At 56.7% G+C, this 11,205-nt stretch overlaps 3 protein-coding genes across 5 annotated transcripts in view; 1 reads left to right on the top strand and 2 right to left on the bottom strand.

Annotated features, from left to right (window-relative positions):
• PROSER3 (proline and serine rich 3) overlaps positions 1–346 on the bottom strand; it is a 9,124-nt gene extending 8,778 nt beyond the window's left edge. The window contains exon 1 of the mRNA XM_045292715.1: positions 172–346. Within this exon, the coding sequence (XP_045148650.1) occupies positions 172–314 (143 nt within the window). The 5' untranslated portion in view covers positions 315–346. The remainder of the gene's footprint in view (positions 1–171) is intronic.
• A 3,126-nt stretch (positions 347–3,472) lies between these two features.
• Positions 3,473–5,669, top strand: HSPB6 (heat shock protein family B (small) member 6). Its single transcript, XM_045292806.1, has 3 exons — positions 3,473–3,720; positions 4,612–4,734; positions 4,880–5,669. The coding sequence occupies exons 1-3, from the start codon at positions 3,511–3,513 to the stop codon at positions 5,054–5,056; spliced, it is 510 nt and encodes a 169-aa protein (XP_045148741.1). The 5' UTR covers positions 3,473–3,510; the 3' UTR covers positions 5,057–5,669.
• An 80-nt stretch (positions 5,670–5,749) lies between these two features.
• LIN37 (lin-37 DREAM MuvB core complex component) overlaps positions 5,750–11,205 on the bottom strand; it is a 24,587-nt gene continuing 19,131 nt past the window's right edge. The window contains exons 2-9 of one of the 3 annotated variants that reach the window (XM_045293032.1): positions 7,851–7,926; positions 7,602–7,652; positions 7,301–7,330; positions 7,130–7,215; positions 6,874–7,040; positions 6,137–6,313; positions 5,972–6,045; positions 5,750–5,876 (exon numbers count right to left, since the gene is read on the bottom strand). In XM_045293032.1, the coding sequence (XP_045148967.1) occupies positions 5,795–5,876; positions 5,972–6,045; positions 6,137–6,313; positions 6,874–7,040; positions 7,130–7,215; positions 7,301–7,330; positions 7,602–7,652; positions 7,851–7,926 (743 nt within the window). In that variant the 3' untranslated portion in view covers positions 5,750–5,794. The remainder of the gene's footprint in view (positions 5,877–5,971; positions 6,046–6,136; positions 6,314–6,873; positions 7,041–7,129; positions 7,216–7,300; positions 7,331–7,601; positions 7,653–7,850; positions 7,927–11,205) is intronic. The other 2 variants (XM_004715800.2, XM_045293033.1) reach the window with 2 other exon arrangements.

Here is an 11,205-nt window from a genome sequence, read left to right as displayed (position 1 = left end):
AGAGAGAGAGAGAGAGAGAGAGAGAGAGAGAGAGAGAGAGAGAGAGAGGCTGTGAACCCAGGCAATCTCGCTCCAGAACCCAAGCGCTTGATCATGCCTACCATGTACCTGGGCTGGCCCGCCAGTTTCTAGCCCAAACTTTCCTTATCCCTCAGGGCCACCAGTACTTACTTCGCCACCACTGAGTCTCCGCTGTCGATCGGGGTAAGTGGTGGGGACAGCCCCATCTGTCCCTCAGAGGTGCCCAGTGAGGAAGGGGTCCCTGAGCTGGAGGGCCACGACTCCTCAAACAGCTCAGGGGAGTTGGAAGCCATGGAGCTGCTGGAAGTCTGGGTTTCTGGGGCCAGGATGGACTCAAGGCCTGAGAGAGGGGAGGAGTGGAGAAAGAGAGGACTGAGGGGTCACTCTGAATCGGGAATGAAGACAGACACGACGTCTCAGTCCAGAGGGGACAGAAGATGCTCTCACCTCACAATGGACAATCTAGAGTGACTGGGTAGGAGAGTAGGAAGGACGGGTCATCTCCAAACCTTTCACCTCCATCACTAATCCCACATCTTCCTTCCATCTAACCTGGCTCTTGGGTTGGCTGCACAGCACATTCTGTGGGTGTCCTGACCTTGGGCCCTGGGGTTTGTCTTTGGGGTGGCCAGTTATAGCGGACCCAGGAGGCTGTCCTCAAAGGGACTGCCTTGAATGGAGAGAACTGGCAGGCTGCGAGGGGAGAGCAGACTGTTGAGGGGGGTGCTGGCCTGCCTAGGGTGGGAAGTTTGATGGCTGCAGCCATCAGAGGAGGAGCACAGGCTCAGACTACATGTCCCATGGATCCCTAGAAGGGATGGGCTCTAATTCCCATAAGGCACATGCAAGATACAGACCCTGAAGGCACAATCCTGCCAAGCTCTCATTGCTAGCCCTTGGCTCTCAGCCCTGGATCTAGCTTGCTGTCGTATGCAACTCCAAGGAGTAGATTCTGATTCGTGGTGAAGCTATGTTGCCAAGTGGCACTCCCCCCGGGGTTTCTTTAGGCTGTCATCTTTAAGGGTGAAGAGCCCGGGTGGTGCAGCGGGGTGCTAAGCCAAAGTTGGACCGTTCAAGCACCAGCTACTCTGCAGGAGAAAGGTGTGGCAGTCCCCTTCAGTCAAGGCTTACAGCCTTGGACGCTGCACGGGGCAGTTCTACTCTGTCTTATAAGGGCTCTCACTTTGAGCTGGAATCCATTCGATGGCAACGGGGTTGGTTTTGGGAATCTTTGGGGGAGTAGATCAGCAGGAGCCAAGCATTTAATGACTGGGCCCCCCAGGACGCCTTCCAGGTCCAGTCTAGGACAGACCTTTTAAAAGCACAGATGTGCAACCTCCACCCCAGAACAACAGAAGCAGAATGTCTGAAAGTCGGGGCTAAGCACCCAGCTCTTTCTGGGAGCATCCCAGGTGTTGACAACCGCCGCTAGTCCCTATCTCTGACATTTCCCATAAGATCCTGGGGCACCAGTGTAGAACAGACAGTTTAATGGACTCTAATCTCCCTTAAAGAGCACTGGAGATCTAGTGGGTTACACATCAGGCCGCCAGCCCCAAGGTCAGCAGTTCGAAACCACCAGCCTCTCTATGGGAGAAAGATGAGGCTCTCTAGTCCCATAGAGTTACAGTTTCAGAAGCCCACAGGGGCAGCTCCGCACTCTCCCACAAGGTCGCTAGGAATCAGAATCGCAATGGGTTGGAATAAGACTCCCAAAGGGGTCCTGGCTATGCCCCCATCTGCTAACAGTAAGGTCTGCGGTTAGAATCTATTAGCTGTTCCCTGGGAGAAAGATGTGAGTCTTGTTTCCCTAAAGAAACCCCTTTAAAAAACACACCCTAAAGTCCTGTTTCCTTGGAAACCCGGTGGGGCAGTTCTACTCTGTCCTACAAAACGCTGTTGAGTCTGCATGGACCCGGGGCAACGGGTTTTGGGCAATCCGGAGTCACTGAGCCCGGGCTCAAAAGAGAACATTCAAAGGCACCGTCTATCGTGCGTGTCTGGGGCAACTGCAATCGAAAGCAACCTAATTTTCTAGACGTTCTTGGACATCTTTAGAGGAAAGAAGCTCTTGGGGCCACTGAAAGCGAACGGAACAAACGACGCGTCCGGGACCGCTGGGACGGTGAAGCCCAAGGCTGACGCGGCCCAGGACGTGAAGCATCTTGGGAATTGTGGTTCTACTACGGCCGAGCCGGGAGCCGGAGCGACTCGGGACCCCATCGAACTTGAGCCTGGGCTGTGTCGCCGTCACTCTCTAGGAAAAGCCCCGGCTCACCTGCGGCCACCATGGCGCGGCTGTCTGTCCAGCACGGTGATCCGGCAGACCCCGCGCGCATCTTGCGTCGCTTAGCAATCGGCCCCTCCTCTTCGTGAGAAAACCCGCGCGGAAAGAGCGGCCTCTAAGACAACCAATGATCAAGAGGAAAATAAAGATAACAGGTAAATGGCAAAAAGGAGGTGTCTCGTGATTGGCTCTCACGCTCGTCTGCTTGAGAGAGCGCGTGTGATTGGTCGGTCTGCAGCGGGCACTAAGTAATTGGCAGGCGCGTGCACCAATGAAAAGGATCCGAGGCTGGGCTAGCGGTTAGGTCGCCACCTGAAGTCCGTTCGCTCTTCCGCCCGCCGGCTCTATCACCGCTTCCCTGTTGTTGGCGGCCATCCCATCCCAACTCCAGTCTAACCACCGTTCATCCCGTTGCAGGGACAATCGGGGCCTGCCCCGTCTCTATCCGCCACCCCCTCCGTCAGTTCAGCCAGCCAGCCTGTACTGCCAGTCGTCTAACCATTTCTCTCTTGCTGCAGAAGCAGCTGGCCGCCCTAGACGCCAGGTCTGGGCTCTTGGCCAAGGGGATAGGTGGCAGGATCAAAAGGAGCTATTTCTGGATCTGGGCGCACGGCCCCTGAGGGCCAACCTGAATGGTTGGTGCCCATGCCCCCTGGCTCGCTGCACACTTGGCAGACTCCATTGTCCTGAGCACCTGGGGCTGAGTCAGAGGCACAGAGTTAGACCCCCGGCCTGTCGACGGGGCTGGGCTTAGGGTGGGGGTACGCTCTGTTCTGTGTCCTCCTGACAGCCTGGCCCAGCGACCACATTCTCTCTACTCTGGAATCTGCTCCTCACCCCCTCCCCTCTGCCGCCTACGTCATCTCCCAAAGAGGCCAGGGTGGATTACGGGGGCTGAGGGCCTCCCGGCGCTGGGGTTTCGGGACTTGTGTTAAAGCTCCGCCTCCCGGGCCTTAGTTTCCCCTTCTGAAACTGGGGGATCTTCATGACACCTCCCTGGCGACCTTTATTTACTATGCATCCAGCAGGCGCTTAATAAATGGAATGGGCATCTAATTGTTGGGCTTTCTAAATCAGGCTCTACTAATGGCCAGATCTGGCCGCGCTCCCAGTGTCCCTGGGCGGCCCTCGAAGGGCGGGCTCAAGCGCGCGTTATAAAGACAGGGCCCCTCGCTCGGAGGCACACTGCGGCCGCAAGCACGATGGAGATCCCAGTGCCCGTACAGCCCTCTTGGCTGCGTCGCGCCTCAGCCCCGCTGCCCGGGATTTCGACGCCCGGCCGCCTCTTTGACCAGCGCTTCGGCGAGGGGCTGCTGGAGGCTGAGCTGGCATCGCTGTGCCCTGCCGCGCTCGCCCCTTACTACCTGCGCGCCCCCAGCGTGGCACTGCCCACCGCCCAAGTGCCAGCTCAGGTAGCCGGTCTTTCCTAGGGTGAGAGGTCTGGGTGAGCCCCGCGGGGCTGGTGATTTTGAGTGAGGGTGACTTTGGGTGGGGGTGGGGCTGTGGGAAAGGAATGGGCACGCTGGGTTACGGAAAGGGATGAGAAATCCCTTGGCGTTCTGGGGGTCTCGTTAAGTGGGTGATGTCGGTGGTTGAAAACTGGGCCCTGTGGGGGCTGGTGGTTAACTCACTCCAAGGGCACTGCCAACTTTTGGGGACTCTGAAAAGGGCTAGGAACCCAGGGAATCTGGAAAGAGGGAGGGGCCCAGCCAGTCCGAGGGCCGTGGGGCCCCCTGGGTGATTCCCCAGTGGCAGGAATGTTCTGCTCTGCCGAGAGGAGATTGGACACTGGTGAGGCGAGGTTTCCTGGAGAGGGAGAAGGGGCCCAGTGATTTATGGGCGCAGAGCCTGCCTGCTCCGAGAAGTGGGGGCGGAGTCCCAGCACTGCTGGGGTGTGAGGCCCCTTGACTCCAGTGGGCGGGTAGAAGGACTCCGGATATTGGGGGTCGAGGCATCTTGGTGATTTTTGGATTAGGGCCCCAGTAGCCTAGAGGGGAGGGTGGGAAGATTGCGGGGGTGGAGGGGAGAGGGGGAATGGGAGGAGTTATGGTGAATTAGGGATTAATGACAGGGGGAGCCAGCCTTGAGGGACCCGATGCTGAGGCTTGACCTTGCAGGGGAAGGGGGCCTCCTGACTCGGAGGGGTTCCCTAGCGAATACAGTTATCCTAGTAGAAGGGGTGGGGACCGGGCCTCTCCCGTTCCGGAGGCCCCATCCTGGGGGCCGGCGTCTGGCTGGGTTCCCAGAGCCTCCGCCCACCCAATGACCCCCACCCCCACCCCCACCCTGCACGGGGGAGCCAGGTGCCGACGGCCCCCGGTCACTTCTCGGTGCTGCTCGACGTGAAGCACTTCTCGCCAGAGGAAATTGCTGTCAAGGTGGTGGGGGACCACGTGGAGGTGCATGCGCACCACGAGGAGCGCCCGGTGAGCGAGCTGGAGGGGCGGGGCCGGGGCCAGAGCTGGCGGGAGGCGGGGCGGAGCCGGGGCTCTGGTCAGGGGATGGGCAAGGCCCGCCGGATCCTGGGGCCCCTTGACTCGAGCCCGCCCCTCCCGCTGTCCCCTCCTCCAGGATGAGCACGGCTTCGTCGCGCGTGAGTTCCATCGCCGCTACCGCTTGCCGGCGGGTGTGGATCCGACAGCCGTGACATCCGCGCTGTCTCCCGAGGGCGTTCTGTCCATCCAGGCCGCACCGGCGCCGGCCCAGTCCTCGCTGCCGCCGCCGCCGCCGCCAGCTGCGGCTAAGTAGGGGCTCCGGAGCGCAGCTGGAACGCAGGGAGCCGCCCGAGGCCCCCTCATTTAAAGCCTACCTGACTCCGCCCAGCCAGATGTCCACAGCTTGCCAAGACCCCTCTCCTGTCCCAGCTGGGATCATGCCCTGACCTTGCCACCTAACATTTAGCCTGGATACCCCTTGTAGACCCTTCCCCACCCCCACCCAAACTTGACCCCACCTTCTTGGCAGATATTCCTTTTCTCAAGACAGCCCCCCTCCCCTACTCCCTTTTTCAAGCTCTAAGTCCAGATTCTGTTCCGCAGCCCTGCCCCAGACCAGAGTCATGCATGGCCACACCCACAGCCCAAGGAGCCCAGTCGCGGGGACGGAACCACCTGGTCCCAGGCCAGCCAGACCCCCCACCCTCAAATTATTCCCCAACCTCCCCTGATGGCATAGATAGCCCAAACCCCACGCCTGCTCCAACCAGAACCTCTTCCCCCCATCTTTTTCCTGAGCCCCAAGCCTCTGGCCAGCTACTCCCGGCAATCTCCCCTCTATTTTTCAAGATCAACCAAGCAACCTCCCTGCTGCCTCCCACCCCCACCCCACCTAAGCCCACTCCAATAAACGTGCTGGAATTCGGCCAGCTGCCTCGTGTCTGTCTGGGCCACGGAGGAGAGGGGGCGGGGTGGGGGATGGGCTAGAGTAAGCGGAGGCCAGAACAACGGAGGCGGAGGGTTTTTATTGGGGTCGGGAGCTGAGAAAACATCACTGCCGGTCGTACATCTCCCGTAGGATCTTCATGCTTTCTGAGTAACGGAGCTGGTTCCGATGGGATGCCTCCTTCCACCTGGGGTGGGTGAGGTGGGAAGGGGACACGACACGGGAAAGGCTCAGCAGTTGGGGCGGAGGCCACCGTGGGCCGGCGGGTTGGGGAGGGCTCACCTCTGGCGAATGCGTTTCCAGCGCTGCATGTTGCGATAGATGAGGGTGGAGGGTGCCGGCTCGGGCTCGGCGGGCTGTGTGGACACAGAGGCCAGGCTGGGTGGCCGTGCCCTAAGCCCCATAACGTGGGTCAGCCCCAGTCCCGGTCCAATCTGGCACACCCACCTCATCATCCGGGGTACCCTGGGTCTCAGGCTGCAACGGGGAGGGAATCCGAGTTCTGCAGGAATCTCCAGGGGCCATGGGTGGAGGCAGCTTGTACACATCGCGACTCTTGCTGTTGGTAACCTCTGACCCCTGGGCACACAAGGGCCCCACAGCCGGCTCAAGGGAGTCAGAGGGCTGTGAATGCACACTGTGTCTCTAGCCTTTTCCAGTGACAAGACGTGAGTCATGTCTAAAGGGCAGGGCCACTGCCCACCCTGGGGATCAGGTTGGCCTGCCCTAGCGAACCTTATCCAAGGGACACATCTCTGTCACCTGGGGGACCGACCTCCTCTCACCGTTCTCACCTGCCATGGGAAAGTCTTCTCTACCCTGGCCAGTTCAAGGGGCCATGTTTGTCCTGCCTGGGCCACCTCTATAAGGGGGTTGTTTGTCTAGGGAAACCCTATTTTTCACCTCCTTCAACCAGATGACCAGCTTGGCTAGCCGAGCTCCTGGGGACCCCAAATTTGAAGGTTGTGTCCACCTGCCCAGAGGAGCCCTGTTCCCACCCTGCCAGGGCAGGCTGGTCTGGCCAAGGGCTTCTATCTAATCCTCCCAGGCTCGAGGGTTCAACTTGGCACCCCTCATCGGATTCGTGGGCCATAGCTGAGGGACACAGGGGCCTACTCCTGACTGCCTTGCTAGCTTGGCAGAGAGGGGGGTGGGGGTGGAGGTCAAACCCTGTGGCTGCCCACCTCCTCATCCTCAGGAGGCGGGGGTAGCGGTGAGGTGGGTGACCGGTCTCGCTCGCGAGAGGTGGGGCTGTTGCGCATCCAGGCACGGCAGATGGGGTACAGCGGGGTGTTCTCACTGAACTGGGCCAAGTCCACACTCCGGTCAAACAGCTTGATCACATACGTGTCTGGGGAGGGGTGGGGATGGAAGGTGAGTGGACATCCTCACAGAGTCCTCTGGCCTCCGCTGGCCCTCTATAGGGCACTGCCCACTCACTGGATCGTGGAGGCCCTCCCTCGGCCAGCCCATCATCCATCTCTCTCCTCTTCTTGCGCCGCTGGTGAGGGAAGCGGGTGGACGGCCTGTAGGGGAGGGGTGGGGGAATGTTAGAAGCCGGGTGGGGGCTGGGAACCCCTTGTCAGTTGACTGAGGTCCCCGCCACCTTACCGTTTGCCGGTGGCGGCGATGGAGCAGTCCCTGTGGGGAGAGACAGGGTGTCAGCAGGCTGACCCCACCTTGAACAAAGACTGCGCAGCACCTCTCGAGGGGCACCCTGGGGATACTGGGATCAAGCCTCGGACGATCACACGTCCAACCCACGTCCCTGGGGATCCAGGTGCCCACCACAGGGGAGCTAAGCTTTCTCTTGCCACCGGGTCTCTGGACACGTGGAGGGGTCAGGGCTGTGCTGGAGGAAGCAGAGATGGAGCACCAACCGTCAGCTGCAGGTCCTATCTCAGAAGCTTACTTATTGTGGGTGTCCGAGGGCGTCCTCCCAGCATCCTCATCTCCTCGCTCCCTGGTAGCAGAAGAGAACGGTTCGCTCAGGGTTCCAAGGGCCCAGCGTGGGAAGGCACCAAGTGACCTCCCTTTGGGCACCTTCTTCCCCAAGCCAGTTTCTAGGGTCCCACCCAGGCCCACCCAGGACAAGAAGGTTCCACCTACTGGTTCCCTAGCCCCCTGTGGCACCCCCCCACCCCTTGGTCTGGGTCCTCACCTATCCATGTGGCTCTTCTCCAGCAGACACTGCAGCACAGCATCCAGTTGGTTCCGGGCCTTGGCCATCTCCAGCTCTAGGGAAAGAGGGTACCCAGGAGGAGTCAGTTCCAAGACCCCAGGCCCGTAGACCATATATTAAGGTGACCAGATTTTAACATTGGTAAAGCGGGGCACCAGCAGGACACCATTGATAAAACTCATATCCTGGCGAAATAGCCACATGGCAGCCGAAAACCGTATACCCTAGCTTGTCGTGCATTCTTTCCAAAAATCGGGACTTTTTAAAAATGCTGCGGGACGCAGGACAAATTGTTAAAAATCGGGACTGTCCTGGAGAAAGCGGGACGTCTGGTCACCTTACAGTATATGTATGTGCCTATAGGATCCTATAGCCAGGCAGGCTGAGAGGAAGCTACAGACAGAGACTACAGATGTGCCTAATAGGAGCTCTGGGCTTTAGGCTGTGTCTCAGGCTCACTGTGTGACGGAGGAGGGTCCTCATCTTACTGAACTATTTCCTCATTTTGAAAACGGGTCTCTCAATGATACCGACCTGCTAAGAGGGTTGAGCTGTTTACACCAGTCCCTTAGTATGATTCAATAATGAAAATAATAGACTACAGACAGTGTTTATGGAGGACCAGACTCTGTTCCAAGCACATTACCCTCACTGAAACCCCATAGTACGCTTTCTGTGATGATCTCAAATCCCATAATGTGTAAGTCACTTCCAGGATTACACTTTCAAAAGCCATGAGGCAGGATCGATTCCTTAGCAGTAAATGGAGAATCATTCATAATATGAACCTAGAAATGGAAATAAATCTACCTCAGTGGAGGGTCCCTAACATTAACTGTGCAAGAGAGTAACTCACCGCTGTCAAGCTGGTTCTGATTCCTAGCGAGCCCAGAGGCGGGGTAGAACTGGCCCTGTGGGTTTCCGAGACGGTGACTCTTGACAGGAGGAGGAAGCCTCCTCTTTCTCCCACAGGGAGGGCTTGTGGTTCCGAATAGCTGACCTTACAGCCCAATGCTGCCAACAGTGCTCCTTGTGAGAGGGTAAGTGACGCAAAGTATTTGTACAAAATCAGAAACCTTTATTAAACAAAAATGAAAAAATGCGGAGCTCTTGTTTCTCAGCATATCTTCTATCTAGGTCTCTACTAATACTAGGGTGTGCCTGACCTAAGCCGTGGCATTTTTCATTGCTTCCTATGCGTGTGAAAGCTAGACAGTGAAAAAGGAGAGCCGGAGAAGAATCCATGCACTGGAGTGATCGTATTGGCACAGACCACCCTGGACTTCCAGAAGAACACACACATCCGTCTTGGAAGAAGTCGTTAGAATGCTCCCTAGAGGATGGTGGACATGTTATCAAGAAAGACCAGTCCATGGAAAAGGACATCAGATTGGGAAAACGGAGGGTCACTGAAAAGGAGGAAGCCCCTCAATGACATGGATAGACACGGCGGCTGCAACTTGACACGTAAGTGGGCTTACACGTTAACCACCATGAGGCTGGCACGGGACTCAGCCGCGTTTCATTCTGCTGTTTCTCGGTTCACCGTGGGTCAACACGGACGCCATCTGTGGCGCCTGACAACACCGTCACTCCAAGTGCAAGCCTGCAGACGGAACGGCCACCACCAACAATCTCTAGAATCCCATGTCAATTTTAGACAATAGAATGGCTCTCGATTTCTGTTTAGCTTGAACAAAGAATAAAATGTGATCTTGCTGATACCACTTGCTGCTCTTGGTTAATGAACTTCAGGTAGCAGAGCAAGACATTACAAAGACCTGCCAGAAGGCTACTTGGTTGCCTTCAATACTCCCTATGACTGGTTCCTTCTTTTAATATTTTTAGCTGATTACGAGAGGGTGTTAGTGCCTATGTAGCATGGTTGTCTCGATCATTATAATAATCACTGTATAATCAAATGTGCCATGAAGTTTTATTTAATATATGTAACTCCACTGCCACTCCCTTCGCTGATTATGTATTCGGAAGAAACCACATTTTCAGAAGAGACTGATTTTATGCCCGGGGTTATTAGCACTTTTAGGGTGTCAAACGGTTCCTCTCGTGTGGCCCTGTTTGTAACTCTAAGCCCAGTGGGAATCAACTCACCCTGAAGAAGAGGCCTATTAACATGGTAAGATGGCAAGAAATGGGCTACTGAGCAAAAAGACCCAAGACGACGGATAGTCTGTGACACGACGGAAGTCCCTGCCAAAGACAGGTCCTGCCATTGTGAGTGGTCAGCCGGCCCCAGAGGAGGCATGTCTGTAAGACAGCCCCAAACAAAACGGAGGCATCTGGCTTAACTAAACGGCTTGACCTGGTCCAGAATTCAACTCCATCTTACTTTAGACTACATTTTCATCTCAACCTTGCTTTTGCTTTGACCCGTAGCTAGATAAACTGCCCTCAGCAAATACATATGACAGCCCGAAAGGTTGGCGGAAAAGCTTGCCAAAGAGATTTCTCAGTGCCTGTGGGGCCTGTACCCCAAATAAGGTATAGCTGATGCTGGGAGAGAGTGATCAAGAGACCACCCTATCTGCCCCTGTGATCACATAGCCATCCCATCCCCATGTAATCTCAGGTGTGATTTCCATGTTTGGGTGCCACAGCACCCTTTCCAATAGCGAGAAGGAGCTGACAGTTCGTTTGCGTTGGGAGCCACGCCATTTGTGATGATTACACTGATTTTCTTTTACCTTGAAAGGTCATCACGGGAGGCGTCGTCCTTCAGAAGCTTCACCTGCGCTACACGGCCTCGTGAATGGGAGTCTGACCTGTCCCATCCGCTCTATATCTTTGGGCTCACGGCCTGAGACAAGAATCCCCCATTTGATTAGCGATAGGTACTGCTTAACATCCGTAAGGACAATGTCTGACCACATATCAGTTCATGGTTCCCTCGTTTATGATAAAGCGCAACAATCCTGATGAGAAATCTGGGAAATCATTTGCGAGAACAGACATCTGAGCTGTCTTTCACCAGCTCTCCGGGCAGCAATGGGAGAGTCCGAGCACTCATCCCCTGCGCCCGCCCACCATGCCCACCCAAGCCAGTCACCGAGGGGGTGAGGCCCTGCCATTGCCCCACTTGGCCTTGATCCTAGGTGCCTTGTCCAGCTTCCTCTTGTTGACAGTGGTGGGATGAGGCACAAGAAAGAGCGAGGGGAAGAATGATGGGGGGAGTGCGGAGTGGAGATCCAAAGTCCATGAGTAGGCCACTGGAGATCCCCTTGCAGAGGGGTCTCAGGAAGATGAGCCAGTCAGGGTGCAATATAACAACGATGAGAAATACAACTTTCCTCTAGTTCCTAAATGTTTCCTCCCC

This window comes from Echinops telfairi, unplaced genomic scaffold (genome assembly GCF_000313985.2).
Source record: "Echinops telfairi isolate 266 unplaced genomic scaffold, ASM31398v2 ScPeMD7_655;HRSCAF=1070, whole genome shotgun sequence".
Lineage (NCBI taxonomy): Eukaryota > Metazoa > Chordata > Mammalia > Afrosoricida > Tenrecidae > Echinops > Echinops telfairi.
The sequence above is the reverse complement of the archived record's forward strand: the minus strand, read 5'-3'. Positions and strand labels throughout refer to the sequence as shown.

Coding starts and splice junctions, on each gene's coding strand:
- HSPB6 (XM_045292806.1), top strand. CDS start 3,511: ATGGAGATCCCAGTGCCCGTACAGCCCTCTTGGCTGCGTCGCGCCTCA. Junction 3,721..4,611: donor CCGCCCAAGTGCCAGCTCAG/GTAGCCGGTCTT, acceptor CGGGGGAGCCAG/GTGCCGACGGCCCCCGGTCA. Junction 4,735..4,879: donor CGCACCACGAGGAGCGCCCG/GTGAGCGAGCTG, acceptor CCCCTCCTCCAG/GATGAGCACGGCTTCGTCGC.